Raw genomic sequence first — 20,459 nt, forward strand, 5'->3', positions numbered from 1 at the left:
GTGCCCATATACAGTCCTCCTATAATGTGCCCCATATACATACCTCCCAACATTTGTGAAAGGGAAAGAGGGACCAAATGGCGGCACGCCAGAAACTGCAGCGTCCATGTACAAAAATGACACAGCGCCCCAACCCACTGAGCTATAACCTCTGTGATAATCTAGGTGTAGAATTTTGGTAACTAAGAACTGTGACTACTGTTACATTGTGACACAGATTTACTGCCTTGGTATATAGAGAGGGATCTTCTCAGAGATTATTGTAATTATTGCAACTATTATTATTATTATTATTATTATTATTATTATGGAGATGATTATTATTATTTTTACTATTATTAATAATCATCTCCATAATAATAAAAATAATAACATTTATAATAATAATAATAGTCTCACTAATTACAATAATAATCTCTGAGAAGATCCCTCTCTATATATCAGTGCATTAGTCTGTGTCACAATGTAACAGTGGCAGATAACACTTCTTAGTTAGCAGAAATCCTCAGATAAGTATCACTGGGCTTATAGCTCAGTTAGTTAAGGCTCCTGTCTACAGTGCAGAGGGTCCCAGGTTCAAATCTCAGCCTGGCCAAAACTTTATGTAATTTAATTAAATAAAGAGCTTGTGTCTGGGGAAGCCCTGGAGACCATATATGGACAGATGCTGATCTGAGCCTGATGACGTGGTCCCTGCTCTCTCCGCTAAGCCGACACTTCTCTGAAAAGGATTCCCTGCCCGATGTCTGCTTTGGGGAACCCTAGGAGATGCAGTGACCATATATGGACAGATGCTGATCTGAAGCTGATGACGTGGTCCCTGCTCTCTCCGCTAAGCCGACACTTCTCTGAAAAGGATTCCCTGCCCGATGTCTGTAGAAGCCATTCTGTACTATCAGTTCTGGCTTTCAAAGTATTTACTATGGGGACACAGCGCCGGTACACAGCGGGACCTGGGGGGAAAATCCGTGACAATCTGCCCCTGACGCGGGGCAGAGGTAAGAAAAACGGGACTTTCCCGTCAAAATCGGGAAGGTTAGGAGCTATGCATATAGATCTGCTTATGTTCTCCCTCTCACCTCACTCGTGCATCTGTACACTGCTTCCCCCTGCAGGTCATGTGATCGTGACATCATCACAGGTCCTGCAGGGAAAGCAGTGTACACTCTGCACTGTGCAGCCTCTCATCACGATCTATGTCCAGAGGACATAGGATCGTGGTGAGAGAGGGGAAGATGCCCGGGCAGCGGGACTGATGTCCTGCTGACCCAGGGAGATCCGGGGCACCGTCCAAAAGATCCGGGGCACGAGCCCTGGATCTTTTGACCTAGCGACGCCCCTGTTACACATTGTAAAACTAGTGCAAACTATGTACAGGGTGCAGTGTGCGACAGATTCATGAAATGTGTCACACAGTCTTCATGTATCTGGCACCCCCTGCATTTCTCCGGCAGAGTGCCTTTTTTTTCTTTAGAATTGTGGTGCAGACACAATTGTGGCGCGGGTCAGATAGAATTGTGGCACACAATCCAACTGTGCACCGGTATGCTCCTTTAGGTGCACATCTTTTCTGTCTTTTCAGACACAATACAGCTGCGGCAGAAAACTGGTGCAAACAAATTGTATTTCAATTTATAAATGGGTGCCATATATAATTATTAAAGGAAAGAATATATTATTGATTCTGCATAGTATAGTATATATTCTAATACATTAGTAGGTTCACACAGTGGATGTTTTACATATGGGGGGGGGGGTGGCATTATGGTAAATTGTGAGGGTCACTGTTATCCAGGTCACATTACACTGTAAGTAACTGTAGTATTTTTACGGACAGTGTGGAAGATGTGCAGCCAGGGGATGAAAAAATCTGGCGTCAAATTCAATAGCGATAAGTCTCGGCTAGAAGTGGTAATGAAGTTGTATTTCTGATGGAGAAGATTGTCACCTGTAAGGTACTAGTTGTCACTAATGTCTGTGTCAGGGAGCCTGTGCCTTCTGATTGTGGGCCAGGGACAGTGTCAGCATGTTTAATAGATTGTAGATGCATTTTAAAGGTTTGCCTGTAAATAAACTGAGACGAATATAAAAGGGGTTCAGGGGTAGGCTGCTGGATGGGGGTGGACGCCATTTCCATTTTTGCCTCAGGCAGCAAAAAGGCCAGAATCGGCCCTGGATGTCATTCAGGGTCCTACATAGGTTTGTGTCGGGAGAGTGGGAGTGAGAGAGAATGCTGCAGATGTTCTGCTCTCTGAGAGATCGGGTGATATGCTTTATCAGCGCTTCATTCGATCTCCAGGACAGCGGTCAGGAGGGTCTGGCAGTGCTAGATCCTCCTAACCTTAGATCATAAGACTGTATAGCAAGACTTTCTCCTGCTTAAAAGTGCTTCTCATAGTCCAGAAAATATGGTGTGTCTCCTCCACATAGATCAGTGCTGATGTGGTATAAGATACTAATAAGAGAGAGTCGGATCTTTGCAGCAACGTAAGGAATGGGATAAATCAAGAATAAGCTTAGATTTTCTTTTGATCCTAATGCTTATTTATTGACTGTTTGTAGAACTGGTGATGGATAGGAGACACTTCCTAAACACTTAATAGTAGTGCTAATAAATTGCAGATGAGTTTACAGTCTAGGATACTGAGGTGTGGGAGTCTCATTACATTCTCAGTATGAACTTGTTTTATAACACTGTGGATAATTCTTATGTGGGTGTAAAAATACTGTTTATCATGGATTTATTTGTTTGCCTTGGCAGTCCTCTGCAATGAATTACTGATACTTCTTAATATCGTTCAGCAAGTTCACATCAGTTTAGGCCTGATAAGCAGAAAGGAAGACTTAAGAATCAATATACTTGAGAGTGATATACTTGATCTTATTGAACATTTGTCATCCTTAAATAATTTTGCTTTTGTGAGATATAATTATGGAAGAAGTGCAAATACCATGAAATTAATGTTATGTCATTCTGCACCCTTGATTGCTTAAACAAACGAAAAAGTTGCTGATTCTAGAAAGTATCTTATGGTTTTCAAGTATATGATTTATAGACATAGGGTCAGATTAAAACTTGAACTTCCAAAGACCATGTTCAAAATAGCCTCCCTGTTACATACTAATAATTCACTGCAAAGCTATAGGGCAGCGATGGCAAACCTATGGCACGGGTGCCAGAGCTGGCAGTCAGAGCCCTTTCTGTGGGCACCCAGCCTGTCGCCCCAGGAAAGAGTTCACCAGACAGGACTCAATTTTCCTGCAATCCTAGACAACTTGAGATGCTGCTCTCAATGCTATTTTACAGGGGTTTAAAGTTAGACCCTATCCACAGTGCTTGGCAATCTCTGTCAGCTCCATAGCGATGAATGGAGCAGAATGGACATGCACAGCCATCTGCTACGCTCATCTCATTGATGAATAGTAAGAATAGTGGAATAGTGAGAAGTTGTGAACAGGGCTGGATTATCTTTGGAGGTCCCCTTGTTGCCCCCATGATATCTCCTGAACAGAGATACCCTGGAGAGAAGCTACAATATCTGAATAATGTGTATTTTCTGGGGAGGCGGAGCCTGACTGAGCTGTATGGCGGACGCTTAATCCCGGAGCTCCCGCTGTTCTGAGCCTGATTCATTGAAATTCAGCGACCAATTGCCCCCCAAATGGGCAAATCAGATAGAAATAAGGGGTACGAACCACCTGCGACCCCCAGAACAAGGAAGGGACAAGGGGACCTCGACAAATACTTACGGAATAAACTGTTGACTCCTCCAGCGCAGACATCTAAGATGGCGCCACATGATCCAGACGACATGGACGACTCCAATACAGACAGCCTGATGGAACAAGAAACTGCCAACACCGCAGCAGACACAGCGCCGCTTTCCAGGTCCGTACTGGAAAAAATATTAGCGTGAGCACTAGCGCCAGTAATGAAAGAGCTAACGGCCATTCACACAGAAGTGCGTGCCACGAGGCAGAGAGTGGAGATGCTGGAGCAGAACCAGGCCGCCATTACAGAGCATAGTGCGGCAGTAGCTTTCTGTCTCGCAGCACAAGCAGAGGGGCTCAACTCATCATTATTAATGATAGAAGACCAATAGAATACGAGCCGTCATAAAAATGTCAAAATAAAAGGTCTCCCAGAAATGATCACACATGATCCCCTAGAAAAGAAAGTTAGAGAAATTTTCGCTGAACTGACATCAAAAGAAAGAGCGGATAGTATGATCATAGAAAGAATACATCGCTCTCTAAGGCCACCGCCAAAAGTAGATAAGCCCCCAAGGGACGTGATATGTGGGATGTTAAGTTACAAAGAGACTGCGGCCATATTAAAGGCAGCAAGAGAACGAAGTTCCTTCGAAACTGATGGTAGCCAAATCTTGTTTTATCAAGACTTACCACACTTTACAAAAGGCGAATGCTAAAACCGCTTACGGACCAGCTGCGGAATGGGAAAATTATGTTCCAATGGCTGTTCCCTTTTGGTCTCACATTCCAGAAAAATGGGAGAAGATGTACCATCAAGAAGCCTCAAGACTTACAAAGAGCATGGGAACTTTTGGATGTACCTCCAATGGACATACCATCATGGCTCCCAGTCAGTGATCAACATATGGACTTCCCACAGCTACCCAAACTTGGAGGATGGGAAACAGTGAGGAAGACCAAGTCACCGAAACAAAAGGGAAAGAAGATGCAGAACACAGATCCTTGCTGATAACTTGATCAAATCCTCTATTCAGTAGGTACTTGACGTACCTCAAACCTTGAAGCAGAGCTGAGTATACCCAAGGATATACTTAATTATAACCCTATACAAATGTATATATATTTCTCACTATGATATATACATATATATATATGTATGTCAAAGGGCTCGCTTTCAACTTTATCCCTCCTTCACTTCCCCTCTCTCTATTCCCCCCCTCCCCCCTTTTTTTTTCACTCAGTACACTGTCCCAGAGAGCATCTATCACTATGCCCAAAATACATCACACTAGGGAAACTATCCATTGAAAACAAAAAAAAAACAAAAAAAAAAAAACAGAATGGATAGGCCAGAAGATAGAAATTTATTGGTCTAAATTTGCACTAAACATAAAACAAAGGATCAGGCTAGTACATACCGATCAGGCTACACAAACAACCCACACCCCAACCGGTACATCCCCACCTCCCCCCCCCTGTACTGGACACCCGGTAACATACACAAACAACCTAAACGGTTGTCTTTAACTCCCCGATTACGCCCCCCGGGGACACACAGGACCAGAATCACCACAAAGGTGATACAGACCGCACATACAATCGAAGAGGTCTACACCCAATAGCCCAGGGTCAAACACCAAACATCTCCTTAGAAGGGAATACCCGAGGGCAAACACCACAACAAAAATTGTTGTTTTTGCATTGTTATGGTTATTACTATTTTTTTATCTTTGTTGCCAGAATACTCCAACAGTGATGTCGACATGTCTAACCTCACTACGTACTCCTGCACTCTCAACAATGACTACCGTTAAAGTCACCACCTACAACGTCAGAGGTTTGAATTTACCTAGGAAAAGGTCCCAAATAATGACCCTCCTACAAAGAGATAAGTCAGACATATGTATTTTACAAGAGACACATTTTAAATCGGGTTGCACCCCCTCCTTTACACGCACCAAATATTCATACTGTTTTCACAGTACATATACTAAGGCCTCTAGGGGGTGTGCATCTTGATATCTAAAAATATTCCATTCACACACAGCTTCACATGGAGGGATTCAGAGGGAAGGGCCCTTCTCGTCAAAGGGAAAATAGGTCCAGTACAAGTAACTTTAGTATCTTTATATGCTCCAAACGCAGGACAAGCAAGCTGGCTGAGAGACACACTCAAGAAAATAGATACCATGGCAGAAGGACTTAAGATCATAAGAGGAGATATAAACCTAGCGTTAAACCCCTTAATAGATTGCTCGACAAAAAAGTCAGCCCACTCACAAAAAACGCTGAAAATAGCTATTAAGGCAATACAAGAATCAGGGTTATTGGACAGCTGGAGACTTTTAAACCTAGACACAAGAGACTACTCACATTATTCGCAAATACATAAAAATTTCCAAAGGTTGGATTACATACTCTTACCCATCACCAGTCCAGAAATAATCAGCTCAGTGAATATTGGGCCAACCACACTATCAGACCACGCTCCAGTCTCAACAACCTTCTGTCTAACAGATATCCCCAAAAAGTTTTGCACATGGCGATTAAACGAAACCTTCTTGACGATGACACTCAGGTAGACAAATTTAGAGAAAAAATAAAAACATATTTTAGCAGGAACACAACTCAAGACACCACACAAGGAGTCACGTGGGAAGCACACAAAATGTTAATAAGGGGGGAACTAATGTCTTTAGGGGCATGGCTCAAAAAACAAAGAAATAAGAAGCTACATCAGCTACTCAATGATATATCTAAACTGGAAAGGGTAACCAAAAGGACGACAGTAGAAACCAATCTCCAAAAACTGAAGGAATTAAGGACCGACTTAATAAACACATTAAACATAAGATCGGCCAAGCAATATCAATATGCAAAATGTAAATTTTACGCACACGGGGATAAGGGGAATAAACTAATGTCCCACCTAATAAAAAAGGAAAGGGAAGCAACCTTTATAGAAAAAATCAGAACTGAACATGGCAATAAGACAACTAGGACGGACAAAATAGCAGAAGCTTTTAGAACTTTTTACCATAATCTATACAACTTAGACAGTAACAACCAAGGGAACGCCAAGGAAAAGGAACTACGGGTTACAAAATTCCTAGAGAAACTAGACCTTCCTAAATTAGGTCACGATGCACAAGCAGAACTGACAAAACCTGTCACAGATAAAGAAATAAGAGACATAATAATGTCAATGCCACTAGGTAAAAGCCCAGGGCCGGATGGCCTACCTATAGGATACTATAAAAAAATTTGCTAATGAAGTAATTCCTAAAATGGTAGAATGGTGCAATGAACTTCTTCTAGGAGGGAAACTGCCCCCTCACGCCTTAACAGCTAACATTACCATCCTCCCTAAGCCAGGGAAGGACCCCGAAATATGCGGAAGTTATAGACCCATCTCACTACTGAACGTAGATATTAAGATATGGGCAAAGCTCCTAGCCAGAAGGGTTGGCAAATATCTACCAACTCATTAATGAAGAGCAAACGGGTTTCATAGAGAGGGTAACCATAATTCTACTAGGGTCATTAGTGCCATTCATTACGCAACACAAAAAAAGATACCCATGATCCTTCTTGGCACAGATGCCGAGAAGGCATTTGATAGGGAATATATGGTAGCAGTGCTTACCAAATTCGGATTTCCGCATCAATGCATAATGGCAATTATGACGCTATATCAGGCACCTTCAGCACGTATCAGAATTAACGGTGTCCTGTCTGAGCCCTTCCCTATAAGGAATGGGACCAGACAGGGCTGTCCATTGTCTCCTACACTATTTATAATAGTAATGGAAACATTGCTCCAGGCACTGAGACAACATCCGAATATAACAGGACTCAAAGTAGGAGAAACGGTTCACTTAAATGCAGCATTTGCAGATGACCTACTCCTACTCTTAACAAACCCAGAGAAATCCCTACCACACGATGTAGAAGTATTTGAGCAGTTTGGACAAATATCAAATTTTAAAATAAATTTTACAAAATCGGAGGCAATGAACATTTCTACGCCCTACAAGCAGATAGAAAAATTAAAAAGAAATACCCCTTTCCAATGGCAAACGGCAAAAATTAAATATCTGGGAATAAACCTAACTAAAGACACCTCCCAACTATATAAAGAGAACTATATTTCCTTAATACACCACCTTAAACAGTCACTAGACGCACTAACAATACCATATGTATCATGGCTAGGACGTAAAAATCTACTCAAAACATTTATAATGCAAAAGTGCTATACATACTTCAAACAGTACCAATATACGTTCCTAAAACATTCTTTTTAAAAATCAAATCATTATTCTCCACTTTTCTATGGAAAGGCAATGAAGCTAGAATAAAACATGAATGCCTTATCCTCAAGAAAAATAATGGAGGGATAGGGTTACCAGATGCACTGACTTATTACAGAGCTATACAACTAAAAAGATGGATCCAACTATACAATACAAAACTAAAAACAATAGGTACTAGGTTGGAGACTAACACACTAACGAACACCCAAAAAGCTGAAATGTGGAACACCCTTCCTACAGCGACTAACATAAACCCCTTAATGAAAGGGATTAGAAATACAATTAAAGCCACTAGCCACAAATTATTCAATGCACCATCCCCCCTGCTCCCAGGCAACATTATTCCGACCCTCCAAGAACCCACTAAAGACTATAACACCGATCTGTGGAAACTATTTAGCAACACTACACTCAAGGCTTTCTTGGGGAAATCAACACAAGATTGGGTAGAAGAGTTTAGGAGCAAAGGCGTATCATTAACCTTCCTACAAGACAAAGAAATCAAACATCACCATACAAAACTGAAAGAGGCTAAAACTGCACTAAAAGACCCCACTTGGTTTGAAAAATGGTTGAAACATAACTCAATGCCAAAAGGCACAATTATCTAAGTAGGTATATACTCTACACAGATGTAAAGCCTGCATACATTGGGCAATGGGAAAAAGACTTAAAACAAACTTTCTCTGATATACAAATAAAAAAGATACACGAGAGATCACACGGGTTCTCTAAATGTGTGAGAATACAGGAGAATTCCTATAAAATGTTAAGCCGCTGGTACAATACCCCACAAGTGTTAAAACAGAAAGGTTTAACTAAATCAGAAGCTTATTGGAGATGTGAAAAAGAACAAGGTACACTTGGCCACATTTTATGGGACTGCCCAATAATCCAACCATTCTGGAAGGAAGTAAACAATCACATCACTAAGATAATGGGAAAAAGCATACATTTGTCGCCAGAATCTGTACTATTATGGCTCCCAAACAAACATTGGCATCCACATAAAAAGAACTTACCCACTCACTTGGTACAGGCAGCAAAGCTCACAATACCCCCCAAATGGCTCCAGAAAGGAGCACCCACTATCACAGAATGGGCAGTAAGAATTGACTGTATATGGCAAATGGAAGAATTAGCTAGCTGGGAATCAAGGACACACCAACGATTCATGACCCTTTGGGAACCTTGGAAAAATTATAGATTGAAAATATTGAAAACAGCCGTAGTTAACGGCAAACAGACATAGGAACTTTTCCTATAAATACAGCTTCAAACGATAGGGTTTACAACAGGTAGTCATTATCTAAGTAGGTATATAACTTCGAGGAAAGACACGATCGGCAAAACAGGAGTATGAAGGTTTTAACCCACCGTGGCAAGTGGGAGCTATTTGTTGTATTTGTTGTATCAGTGTTAATTTGTTCTTTTAAGCTTGTACTCAATACAACACACAAGAAAGTTGGGCTTTGCATTGGGGGGGGTATATCCATCTCCTGCCCCCCCCACCTGACCCCCCTCCTCCCTCCTAACATTGCAGCCTACCGTAACCCTTAAAATGAACCAGAGGACTAACTTGCAAATTTATAAATGGCGCCTAACAATTGCACGAACACATAACCAGCCACTAGAATAACCAATGTAAAGGGGCTGATTCTTACTTCAACTCCTATCTTAACCCAAAAACTATATACCCCCCCTCCCCTCCCTTCCTACCCATCCATGAATACATCCAGCAGAGTCGGAATGCTATGGAATTAATACCTTTTCTGTATATTAGGTATTGCAAGACTGACTGTTCATTTTTTGCAATAGGCTTGCATGCCTAATGTGTTATAATGTACAAAAACTAATAAAAAAAGATTTAAACATAATGGGGGTCATTTACTAAGGGCCCGATTCGCGTTTTCCCGACGTGTTACCCGAATATTTCCGATTTGCGCCGCTTGTACATGAATTGCCCCGGGTTTTTGGCGCACGCGATCGGATTGTGGCGCATCGGGGCCGGCATGCGCGCGACAGAAATCGGGGGGGCGTGGCCGAACGAAAACCCGACGTATTCGGAAAAACCGCCGCATTTAAATGCCGAAAATGTGTCGCTTGGGGAGCGCTCACCTTCACCTTCTATGGGATGGTGCATTCCGGGGCGTTAAGATTATTTTCGGCGCTGCAGCGCCACCTGGTGGACGGCGGAGGAACTACCATCTTAAATCCCAGCCGGACCCGAATCCTGTGCAGAGAACGCGCCGCTGGATCGCGAATGGGCCGGGTAAGTAAATGTGCCCCAATGTGTATTTTCTAAAAAAAATATGTACTATTATGAAAATAAATGATAGTCATAGAGCCTGGTACAGATAGAAATTTAAAGCATTAAAATTAATTCATAATAACAGAAAATCTTAAGAAATATGCAATTCCTTAACCTTTTACATTGACTTGTAAATAGTGAATAACATCTGAGGACAGAAATGTTAACCATAAAGATATGCCAGTTTTATGAATAATGTAATTACAGATGGGCAAATTGATTTGAATGAAGTGGAATTCGGTCCGAATTTCAGGGAGAATTCAATTAGTCACAAATCAGAAGTTTATGGTGATTTATGGGAACAAAGTTTTATTTTCCTCCATTATCACCAAAATGGGTGAGAGCACAACGTGGTACATGGGGCAGAGAACTCTGGGAAGAAGAAATGTGCTGTCTCCAGCATCTAACTGTTTGCACTATACTGTGCTGTAGCAATTTCTGCTCCTATCCAAGGGTGTCTATTTTGGGGGATCTGTATATCCCAAATAGCAGTTCTTCTTTTGTTGCTGAAGTGAATAGGATGTAATACGTGTCAAATCCACGTAGTTGCTGGAGTGATTTTTGCTCCATTTCCAGGGTGTCCATTTTGGGGGATCTGTATACCCCAAATAGCAGTTCTTTTTTGTTTCTGAAGTGAATAGGAAGAAATCTGCTTAAAATCCACATAGGTTCTGTAGTGATTTCTGCTCCAATCCCGGGGTGTCCGTTGTGGGGGATCTGTATACCCAAAATTGCATTTTTTTTTGTTGCTGAAGTGAATAGGAAGAAATCTGTGTAAAATCCACATAGTTTCTGTAGTTATTTCTGCTCCAATCATAGGGTATCCGTTTTGGAGGATCTGTATTGGGGGATGCTTGTCCACCCGTAATGTGGAGAGACTGACCTTTGTCAAGATGAATCAGGCTTGGATCGGCCGGGATTTCAACACACCAATGTCTTGTGCATCAGATTAGATCAGCCTCCCCCAAACGTTGAGAAATGAGTCTGGATTCTAACTGCCTGCCTCAGCCACTATTCTGATTCTGCCACAGCCTGATGCCACACATCTGCTGTCAGTTGCTCCATCTGCCTCCCACCATCTTTACCAGAGACTGGAATTGTCACCCACCTCCACACTCTGTCATTGTGCAACACTGTGGCCTACCATGTTGCTGCCAGCTAAATAATTTGTCATTGTGCCACTCTCTAACCTCCTGCTGCTGCTTCTGATGCTGCCACCTTCACACTCTGTCATTCTGCCACTCTGTGACCTACCATGTTGCTGCCACCTCCACATTCTGTCATTGTGCCACTCTTTGGCCTCCCATGTTGCTGCCAGCTAAAGAATATATCATTGTGTCACTCTCTGACCTTATACTGCTGCTGCTGCTGGTGCCACCTTTGCAGTTCTTTTTTGGCAAAGACATAATATTTTCTGGAAAATTGTAATGTATTATGCATTTGGCTTCTAATGTTCAAATTCATTTCAAACTTCAAATTATTTTCGAACTTCAAATTCAATTCAAACTTCAAATTCATTTCAAACTTCAAATTCATTTCAAACTTTGTCATTTTGCCACACTGTGGCCTACCATGTTGCTGCCAAATAAAGAATTTGTTTATTTGTTTATTTTATTTAATTTTATTTATTTGTTTATTTAATGCCACTCTCTGACCTCATGTCACTGCTGCCATCTCCACACTTTGTCATTGTGCCACTCTGTGGCCTACCAGGTTGCTGCTACCTCCACACTCTATAATTGGGCCACTCTGTGGCCTACAATGCTTTTCCGCCATCTCCGTAATTTGTCAGTGTGCCACTCTGTGGCCTACTCACTCTGCTGCCAACTGAACACTGTCTCCCTGGAACACCCTCTGATTTTCATAATGCTGTTTTCACCCTCCACCACTCTATGACATTGCCACTATGTTTTGTTTTCCCCTTCATTTCATATGTCATAAGGAATGAAAAGCCTCAGGATTGATAGCCAACAGCAGGAGTGGATACAGAACACAGAGGACAGGCAAATATCCCATTTACTGGTCATCTCTGTTTTGGATACTCTCCAGTTTTTTATTGGCTTTAGCAATACTGATGATGAATTATTGACCAATTGAAAGCAAATGCTGACGGATGAAATGAAGGGCAAAATGATCAGTGACGTCAATGCAAAATTACTGCCGACACCCTCTCCACTCTTTTGGGGGCTTTCTACATGTATCTGCATTTAACAGAACAGGTTCTGTCGCAATCTATGGAATCATCTGATATCAGTGTAAAAAGAGTTCACTCTTTGATGTTATAGTCGGATCTTGGCCCTCAGATCAGTCTTTTCGAGCTGGCACAGATGTCAGGCTACCTTATCAGGCTGCCTTCCCGCTTCACTTATTTGGTTAAGTGGGCCTCTGTGCCCATGGAATTTAAGAGTGAAGCGATTCTAAGTGTGGCTGACATGTGCGTTTCATACTAAAACACAGCATTGTTTGAAGACCAAACCACACTCCCTATGCATATTTGAGCATGGCACAACATTCTACAAAACCCTACAGGCTCTCTGCAGCCAGTAAATACCATTTTTTTTTTAATGTGATCAGCATTATTCGGGTCGAATAAAATTTTTACTAAAAGTTCGGAGAATCGGGTCAAACCAAATTTCAACAAATTTGTCCATCTCTAAATGTTTGGAATATGTAGAACACAAAAATCCAGTCAAGAGAGAAAATCTTCCCATGTTTACCCCCACCTTTCTTCTTACAGATGATCTGCATCACAAAATAATGTCTATAACATATTCAAAGTCATACTCACCTCCACCGATTCCACCACACTCTCATTACACTTATAAAACCAACCACCAGTTGAGATGAGTCAACTGATTGGCTGAGTACATATGTGGCTGAGGTACATTTTTCAAATTCATTTAACTCATTTAACTATATTTTCTATTTTGAGTAAACTAGCAGACAACTACAATAAGTACAACTGCAACAAGTATTTTAGAATTTTAGCGGCTTAATTGAACTACTGTAAGATTTACACTATATTTTTGTATTCTTTACCCTTTCTGCCTTTTGTATTTAATGGGCAATGAAATCCTTATTCTTTTCTTGCATTTCTAGATCTTTTCCTTGTTAAGTACTAATTCCCAAAATGCTCAGACAGCCTGTGGTGTCTGCGAACAATGCTTGGCCTTTGGTTTTGTACAGAGAATTAGAATGAAATGTCTTGTCCGTTTGTAATGAATCAGTATAATGTGCATTGTTTAGGTACCAACTGTATAGTGAATCAATATAATGCTTCCTATGAGGGCAAATCAAGACTGTAACTCTGACATTTATTTCTCTGTGCTCATATTAAGAGTCAGTGTATGATACATCCTTTGCCGATAGATAACATAAACAAGTTAAAGTGCTTCTACTGTGAGTCATTTTACTATACTTTCAGTGTACCTTCTTAAACTTTCATACATGTAGAGTTAAAGGCTAGCACTTCTGGACCAATTGCATTGATAAGCTACTATGTACAAATTGCTGAAAATGTAACTACTGGCTATAATACAGGTTTTAGAAAAGGGTACATTGCAGTATGTGGGTGTACATAGCCACTTAACAATTAGAGAGCCCATGCTAATGCTATAACTGTTGCATCTACAAACGGCATGTGAGCATCATAACTAGATAATTAAGCAAAAGATGCATATCATGGCAGCAGTTCCTAATGACAGGAAAAAGAGCCCTGCTTCACTTATTATGAAGGTCAGGAAATTTGTTATGACAAGGTCTTGACTTGGTCTCCATGCTCTCAATCTGGTTCAGTATCTTTGAGGTGTGCAAAAAGATCACATAATTTTTATGGAGGTATATTGCAGGACCTAAATGATCTATTGACTATCTTTTAGTGCAAATACCAGAGAAGATCTTTACATGCCTATGAGAGTCTACTTTATTGAGTCTACCATGTCTAGTTTGATTCTGGACCAGCAGAGGTTATCTCAGTGACTGTCAGAGCCCTGCCCCTTTCACCTGGAGCCAGGTTCCTGGCTAAAACATAAATATTTTGTGCTTTGTCCCTTGCCGATTGAAAATAATTTACACCAGCTCTATTGTCTATACTATTTTTCACTATAGCAGAACTTCTGTTTATTTGATTTCAGCTCATGATTTGTGATTATACCTTTTGTATCAGTGATTTTGTGTCTTATATGCTATTTCTATTGTGACCTAGTTTTGTGTCCTCACTTTGATGTAGGGAGGGACCACCTTGAGGGCTGTACTGTATCCCTTAGGATATGCATAGGCAAGCAGGCAGGGCTGACGGTGGACAACAGCTTAGGGCTAACTGTCCTATCCTCCCTCTATGAAAATCCCCCCATTATATACAGTACTTAGATTACTCCTACAGTGTGGGACCTTCTCTGGAGAATAAAAGCATCATTTCAACTTATTTGAAATTTTATACAATAATTGTGCTGTATGCACGGTATTGTTCGCATCAAATACGTGACCAATAGAAAATGTTTTGTTTGATTTTTTACTAGTAGCTGTCAGAAATCTGAGCTGGCTGGGTGGGAATTTGAGCTCATTTTGTGTGGCTTGAATGATGGCCGACTGAACCAGTCAGTATTGGGGAAAATGTCCATCACTCTCTTTATATTCTGCCAAGTTCCTTCAGAGCATGCTGATTATTTCAGTCTTCTCTTTGCTATCTGGTGCTATTGCTTTGTTTGTTATTCTGTGTATCTGACTTCATCTACGAGTTACCGACCATTCTTTTTCTATAAAATTCTGTAGCTTTGCTGCTATCTTGGTTTTGACCCGGTTCTGTCTGACTCTTCTTGTCTGTCTGTATCTTCTGTTTGCACTTTAGTGTATCTCCCTGTGTAAGACTACATTCACACTGCCGTTGCCCGCCCGTACCGTACCGTAGAGGGCAACGGCAGTGCACGGGGAGAGGAGGAGGAGGTGAGCGCAGCTCACCCCCGCCCCTCTCCATAGGAAGTAATGGCGCACGGCGCCGTATTACGGTAAAAGATAGGACAGGTCCTATCTTTTTCCAGGTACGGAGCGGTACGGTGCCGCACGTGTGCGGCACCGTACCACTCCCGTAGGGCGCCGAGCGCCCATTGCCGACTATGGAGGACGTATATCGGCCATATATATACGTCGGCCGTATATACGTCCTCCATACGGCAGTGTGAATGTAGCCTTACCCTGCCTCCCCTGCCTCTGACTTGTTTGTTTTTGGTTTTGTTGCTTTTAGTGTGAACACTGGTTTAGCTATGTTTTCCACATCCAGCGGCTTCCAGACAAAGTTAGTTTTTCTGTGTCACCCTGCAGTTTCACTCATGGTCCGTTATTTAGGTTCCTGAGGGTGGGTTTGCCCTTGTCAGGGTGGTTTTAGCCCGCAGGGACGTTGCAGGTTTAGTTTGACACCACTTGCCCAGTCTGACAGCTAGCGCCAAGTCTGGTTGTGGTAGCGCTGTTGCTGGACAGGTTCATTACAGTAACAGTAATTATTGTTAGAGAAAAAAAAGAGCTCACCTGATTGGAGCAGATTCATCCCCTTTTTCTAGCCAGTCCTGAGGAGGAGTAATATACATGCACCACAAGCCCCAGTTATATCCATGAGCAGCATTGGCATATTGCTGCACCTCAAATGTGTTGTATTTGATATTATCAATTGCTGGTAAAATGATTCGTCTTCGATCCTCTTTGATCCTTGTGATAACAGGTTCAGCCCTGCATATTAGAAGAAGATGTTCATATACATTTTGCACATAAAATAATACATATGCCATTGAAGAAAATTTTAATGACTGTGGATATTGTTATATTGTGTGCTACACTGCATCTACATTCATATGCATCACATTTTTTTCAAATAAAACCTAATACATTTTATATTGCCTTCGATAACCAAAAGAGTCAAATGTATAGCGACAACTTGAATGGCAGTCAGTGCAAGAAAGCTAAACAATTCGGTTCCACAAAAAATGCTGTAAGATCTAGGATCAGCTTTACCGAATTAGAATAAAACTTACTAATTCAGAATGGACATGTAGTATATATTTATTTATCTATAGTAGACAACAGACACAAGATAAAGAAAGGTCTCCTTGCTTCTCCTTGGGATTTTTTGCAAGCAGAGCATGTGTACATTACTGACAAATCTCTGTAATGCAGGGATTCATTGTCCCTTCTCAATGGGTATGGATTTGCAATAAAAATCTCCATTAGTAGGCAGCAATAAGGACATTTGATGAACCACTTTCAGTCAGATGCATTCAGATAGAGCAGTTCAGTAAATGGGATGAGGTGAATCTATTTTACTTTTGTTATTCGCTTTATATTAGAATAAAAATAATCTCTTCCTAATAGTTTTTTGGCAAATAAGAGAATTACTTTTAAGTGTCCTAGAGGTTAACCGAGCTGAGCTTTGCTTTACAATCTTTCCTACCCCTTGTTATTATTTATATTATGTCTATGTTTCCTCTTCATAGTACTTATTAATATTTCAAGGAAATATTTCTGGCTCTGCAAAATGTGACTGACGGAACATTAAGCCATGCTCTAATGGGTGTAATAAGCTGTCACTTCTAGGACATCCAAAGTAAGTAATTATCTCGTTCTCAGCCTGCTCATTCAGGCAACAGGCAACTTCATGTTCCATAGAGAGAATTAGAGGTAGATAGTGCTTCAGCCTGTCTTATTGTCATTGTTATGTGGAACTTAAATTAGAAATTGTCCCAAAGGATGTTTGTTTTATTTATATATAAAAAATGTAAACTATGCAAGTGGTCAGTTCATGGATGGCTAAACCCAACGTGTTCGTAATTTGTAAAAATTTGACTAATTTTTAAAGTGTAAAATGAGTGAATGCATTGTTATCTGTTATAAATATAATTCATTAAATACTTAATGTTCATGGATAGAGTCTGATGAAACTGTGAACCGCTTTCTGTTTAGTCTCTATCACAAGAAAGGTCAAACATCTCAAAATAACTTTGTTCTTAATAAAGATAAAACAGTTATGCTTCACCTCAAGGCAAACAGATGGACAGACATATGTGGAGACCATCAGGGACTCTACCAGCTACCCAATGCTCCTCTCAATTAGTTTTCACACCTTGAATTCTAACTTTGTGAAACACCATAATCTGCATTTAAAGTTTTTACAAACTATCACTTCGCAGTTTTGTTGTTTTTTTTTTTTTTACTTTAAGTATTTGTTTATTAAAGCGGTATTCCCACGAAGACAAGTTTTTTAAATGTACTCAGGATAACAAAATAAAACATTCTCTAGTTCACTGTTATTAACAAAATTACAGAATTTCACAGATATAATTCCAACCTGTCCCTGGTGAACACAATTTCTGTTGCCACTAAACACGACCCTGTAACTTCTGACTTAGGATCGGGACACCATATTGGATTTCTGTGTGACGGCTGTGGTGCTGAGTTTCTGTTTCTCAGCTCCCTGCACTCTATCCCTGTCCCTGTCCAGGATGGAGCTCACACTGATACAGACACCAAGCGAGGAAAACTACAAGCTAAAGACAAATAAGTTCTTTAATGGGGAGGAAGGCACAGCAGATCTAGTCTGTTGTGGAATAGCAGAGATGAAGGCGAGCTGAATGTCATTGTGTGCAATAGGCATCTCATGGATCTCATCTCTGATCTGTCTCATCTCTATTTTTATGTGTCAGATACTAGTACAATGTTCAGAAGGTAAATTAAAGTGTATATAAACCTTGTTCCCAGATACTTTAACTACATTGTCAGTTCACAGAACTAGATGGATCATAATGGGGATTATTCTGCGGATCGCATTTCTGTCGGACTTCCCAACATTTTCGGGATTTGCGACGTTGGAACAGGGATTTAACTGGACAATCCAACTGATTCAGAAAGAGCACAGGATTTAAGATTAAAATTGTGTCACAACCAATGTACTTACATACATCGGGAAGAAGAAGGTGAACTCCAGCGGTCATGAGCTGGGAAGCGACCGATGCAGGATATTAGGGGCACAATCTTAGTGAATTGTGGCACAGTGCATTGTTGTCGGACAATGCACTTTTGGGAACTCTGAGGGACCAGGTAAATAAATGTGCCCCAATGTGTCTGTTTAGAGAGTTTCTTGCTATAGCATGTGTGAAGGCATGTGTGAGGGCCTTGCCCTCTTTGTGCCTCTCCAAGGCATTGTTTGTAATAGAGCTTGTATGCCATAATACTGGCTTACAAATCCTGAATAATTTCCTCCTTAGTCCCTATCATATGGATGGGGGTTAAATGTAATGTATGAAGCATCCCTTTTATTCATAGAAAAAGAAAAAACTTTAAAAACCCCATAGGATTGGCATTTACCCTAGTAAATACTGTATAATTAAAATAGAAAATAGAGCCATAGCATATACAGTTTAATGAAACAATCGTCTGCTTAACCATAACCATACAGATCAGCAATAAGTATTGAATTCTAAAAGCAAAAATTTTTTTTAGTACCTGCGCCAACCGTGTTTAAGATGATATACAATGTGCATACGATGTCGCGACCTAGGTGCCTAACCATTACACATTATCGTCGTACAAAGAAAACATCACCTAGGCACCTAAAGCAATAGCGATAACAGTATCACAAATGAGCGGTGCAGTGTAATGGTGTACGTAGGTAATGATTGTTGGTACCTTACATGTGGTTGCTGTCGCTCCTTATCGGATTAGATGGTCCGGGAAGAAACTGTCTGTAGGCACTTGTAGTATCGCAAGTCCAGTAGCTGTGTCACACCCCTTTGGTATTTGAGGTGTAAAGTATAAAACTGAACAATGTTGACTGCGTCAGGAGTGGAGCCCCGGCCGGCGGCTACACACTCCAAGCACAGTTCCGGTGAGTTCCGTACGGTGACGTCACCTAGATTACGGTAAGTCCGGAAGGACAAAAAAATCCGCCAACGCGTTTCTGAGACCACTACTGTCTCCTTCGTCAGGGCTGTCCATCACTGTGTGAGCAGTCTCTTTTATACTACTGCCGAATCAGATTAGTGGATCAGGTAGCGTAATTATTTGACCTTATTTTAATATATCAGCTAAAAAATTTTAACTTTATTAAGTTTAATTAAATATACTAATAAAAATAAACTATTAAAAATAAATTGCATAAAGTTAAATAATTTTAAATAATTTTTTTTTTTTTTTTTTTTTTTTTTATTAAAATAATTTTTTAACAATGTAAAATATATGTAAAAAGTATGTTTAGGGACGGGGACTATGGTAAAAGTATATTTAGGTATATTTATCCATATTTGAGGCGCATTGTCATTATTCCGATGTACAGAATTTTATCTCCTTGTTACTCAAATGCAAATAGCTCTATCTCCCTATTGAGTCCCGCTGGAGCTAGTGTGTTAAGCAGAAAGATCCATTTACTCTCTGAGCGTGACATTTGGGAGATGTAGTCTCCGCCCCTCCAGTTTCGCTGGACTTTTTCTATAGCGAAAAATTGTGTTCTATCAAATTGTCCCTGATGGAACTTTTTGTAATGGTCTGATAACGGGTGTTCCTCAACTTGTTTCTCAATATTCCTTCTATGTTCATTGATACGGTCTTTCAGCATTCTTTTTGTTCGACCAATATATAGTTTATTACAGGGGCATATAATGCAATATATAACTCCCTTTGTCCGACACGTCAACTGACTTTTAATTTTATATTTGTCCATGCAGTCACTGGGGCCAAATGTTCTAATAGTTTTTTTATTATTATTGTTACTCTTGGTCGACCTACATGCCATACACTGTTTGCACGGAAAGAAGCCATTCTTTTGTAAGAAGTTTTTTTCCGTAGATGTCACGGAATTTTTTTCAGCCTTAACAGTCGGGGCTACCAGGCCTCCAATGTTTTTGGCTTTTTTGAAGATAAATTTTGGCCTCTTTGATAGGTATTGGCCTATTATTTTGTCCTGGGACAGAATATTCCAATGGCGAGTTATGATATTTCTGAAGATTTTATGGTCCTGTGTGTACTGAGTTATAATGGGTACATCTATCTGATTCTTTTCCATTGTTTCATTTATATTTGTACTGTTTTCTTTTGTTATTTCCCTATCTTTCAATAGCTCAGTTCTACATATGTTTGTAACA

The 20,459-nt window shown here is 40.6% G+C and overlaps 1 protein-coding gene across 1 annotated transcript in view; it reads right to left on the reverse strand.

Annotated features, from left to right (window-relative positions):
* The window catches only part of GALNT9 (polypeptide N-acetylgalactosaminyltransferase 9), a 173,494-nt gene that overhangs the window by 89,676 nt on the left and 63,359 nt on the right, over window positions 1-20,459 (reverse strand). The window contains exon 5 of the mRNA XM_072144435.1: window positions 15,862-16,059. Coding sequence (XP_072000536.1) covers window positions 15,862-16,059 — 198 coding nt within the window. The remainder of the gene's footprint in view (window positions 1-15,861; window positions 16,060-20,459) is intronic.

This window comes from Engystomops pustulosus, chromosome 1, assembly GCF_040894005.1.
Source record: "Engystomops pustulosus chromosome 1, aEngPut4.maternal, whole genome shotgun sequence".
NCBI classification, from domain to species: Eukaryota; Metazoa; Chordata; class Amphibia; order Anura; family Leptodactylidae; genus Engystomops; species Engystomops pustulosus.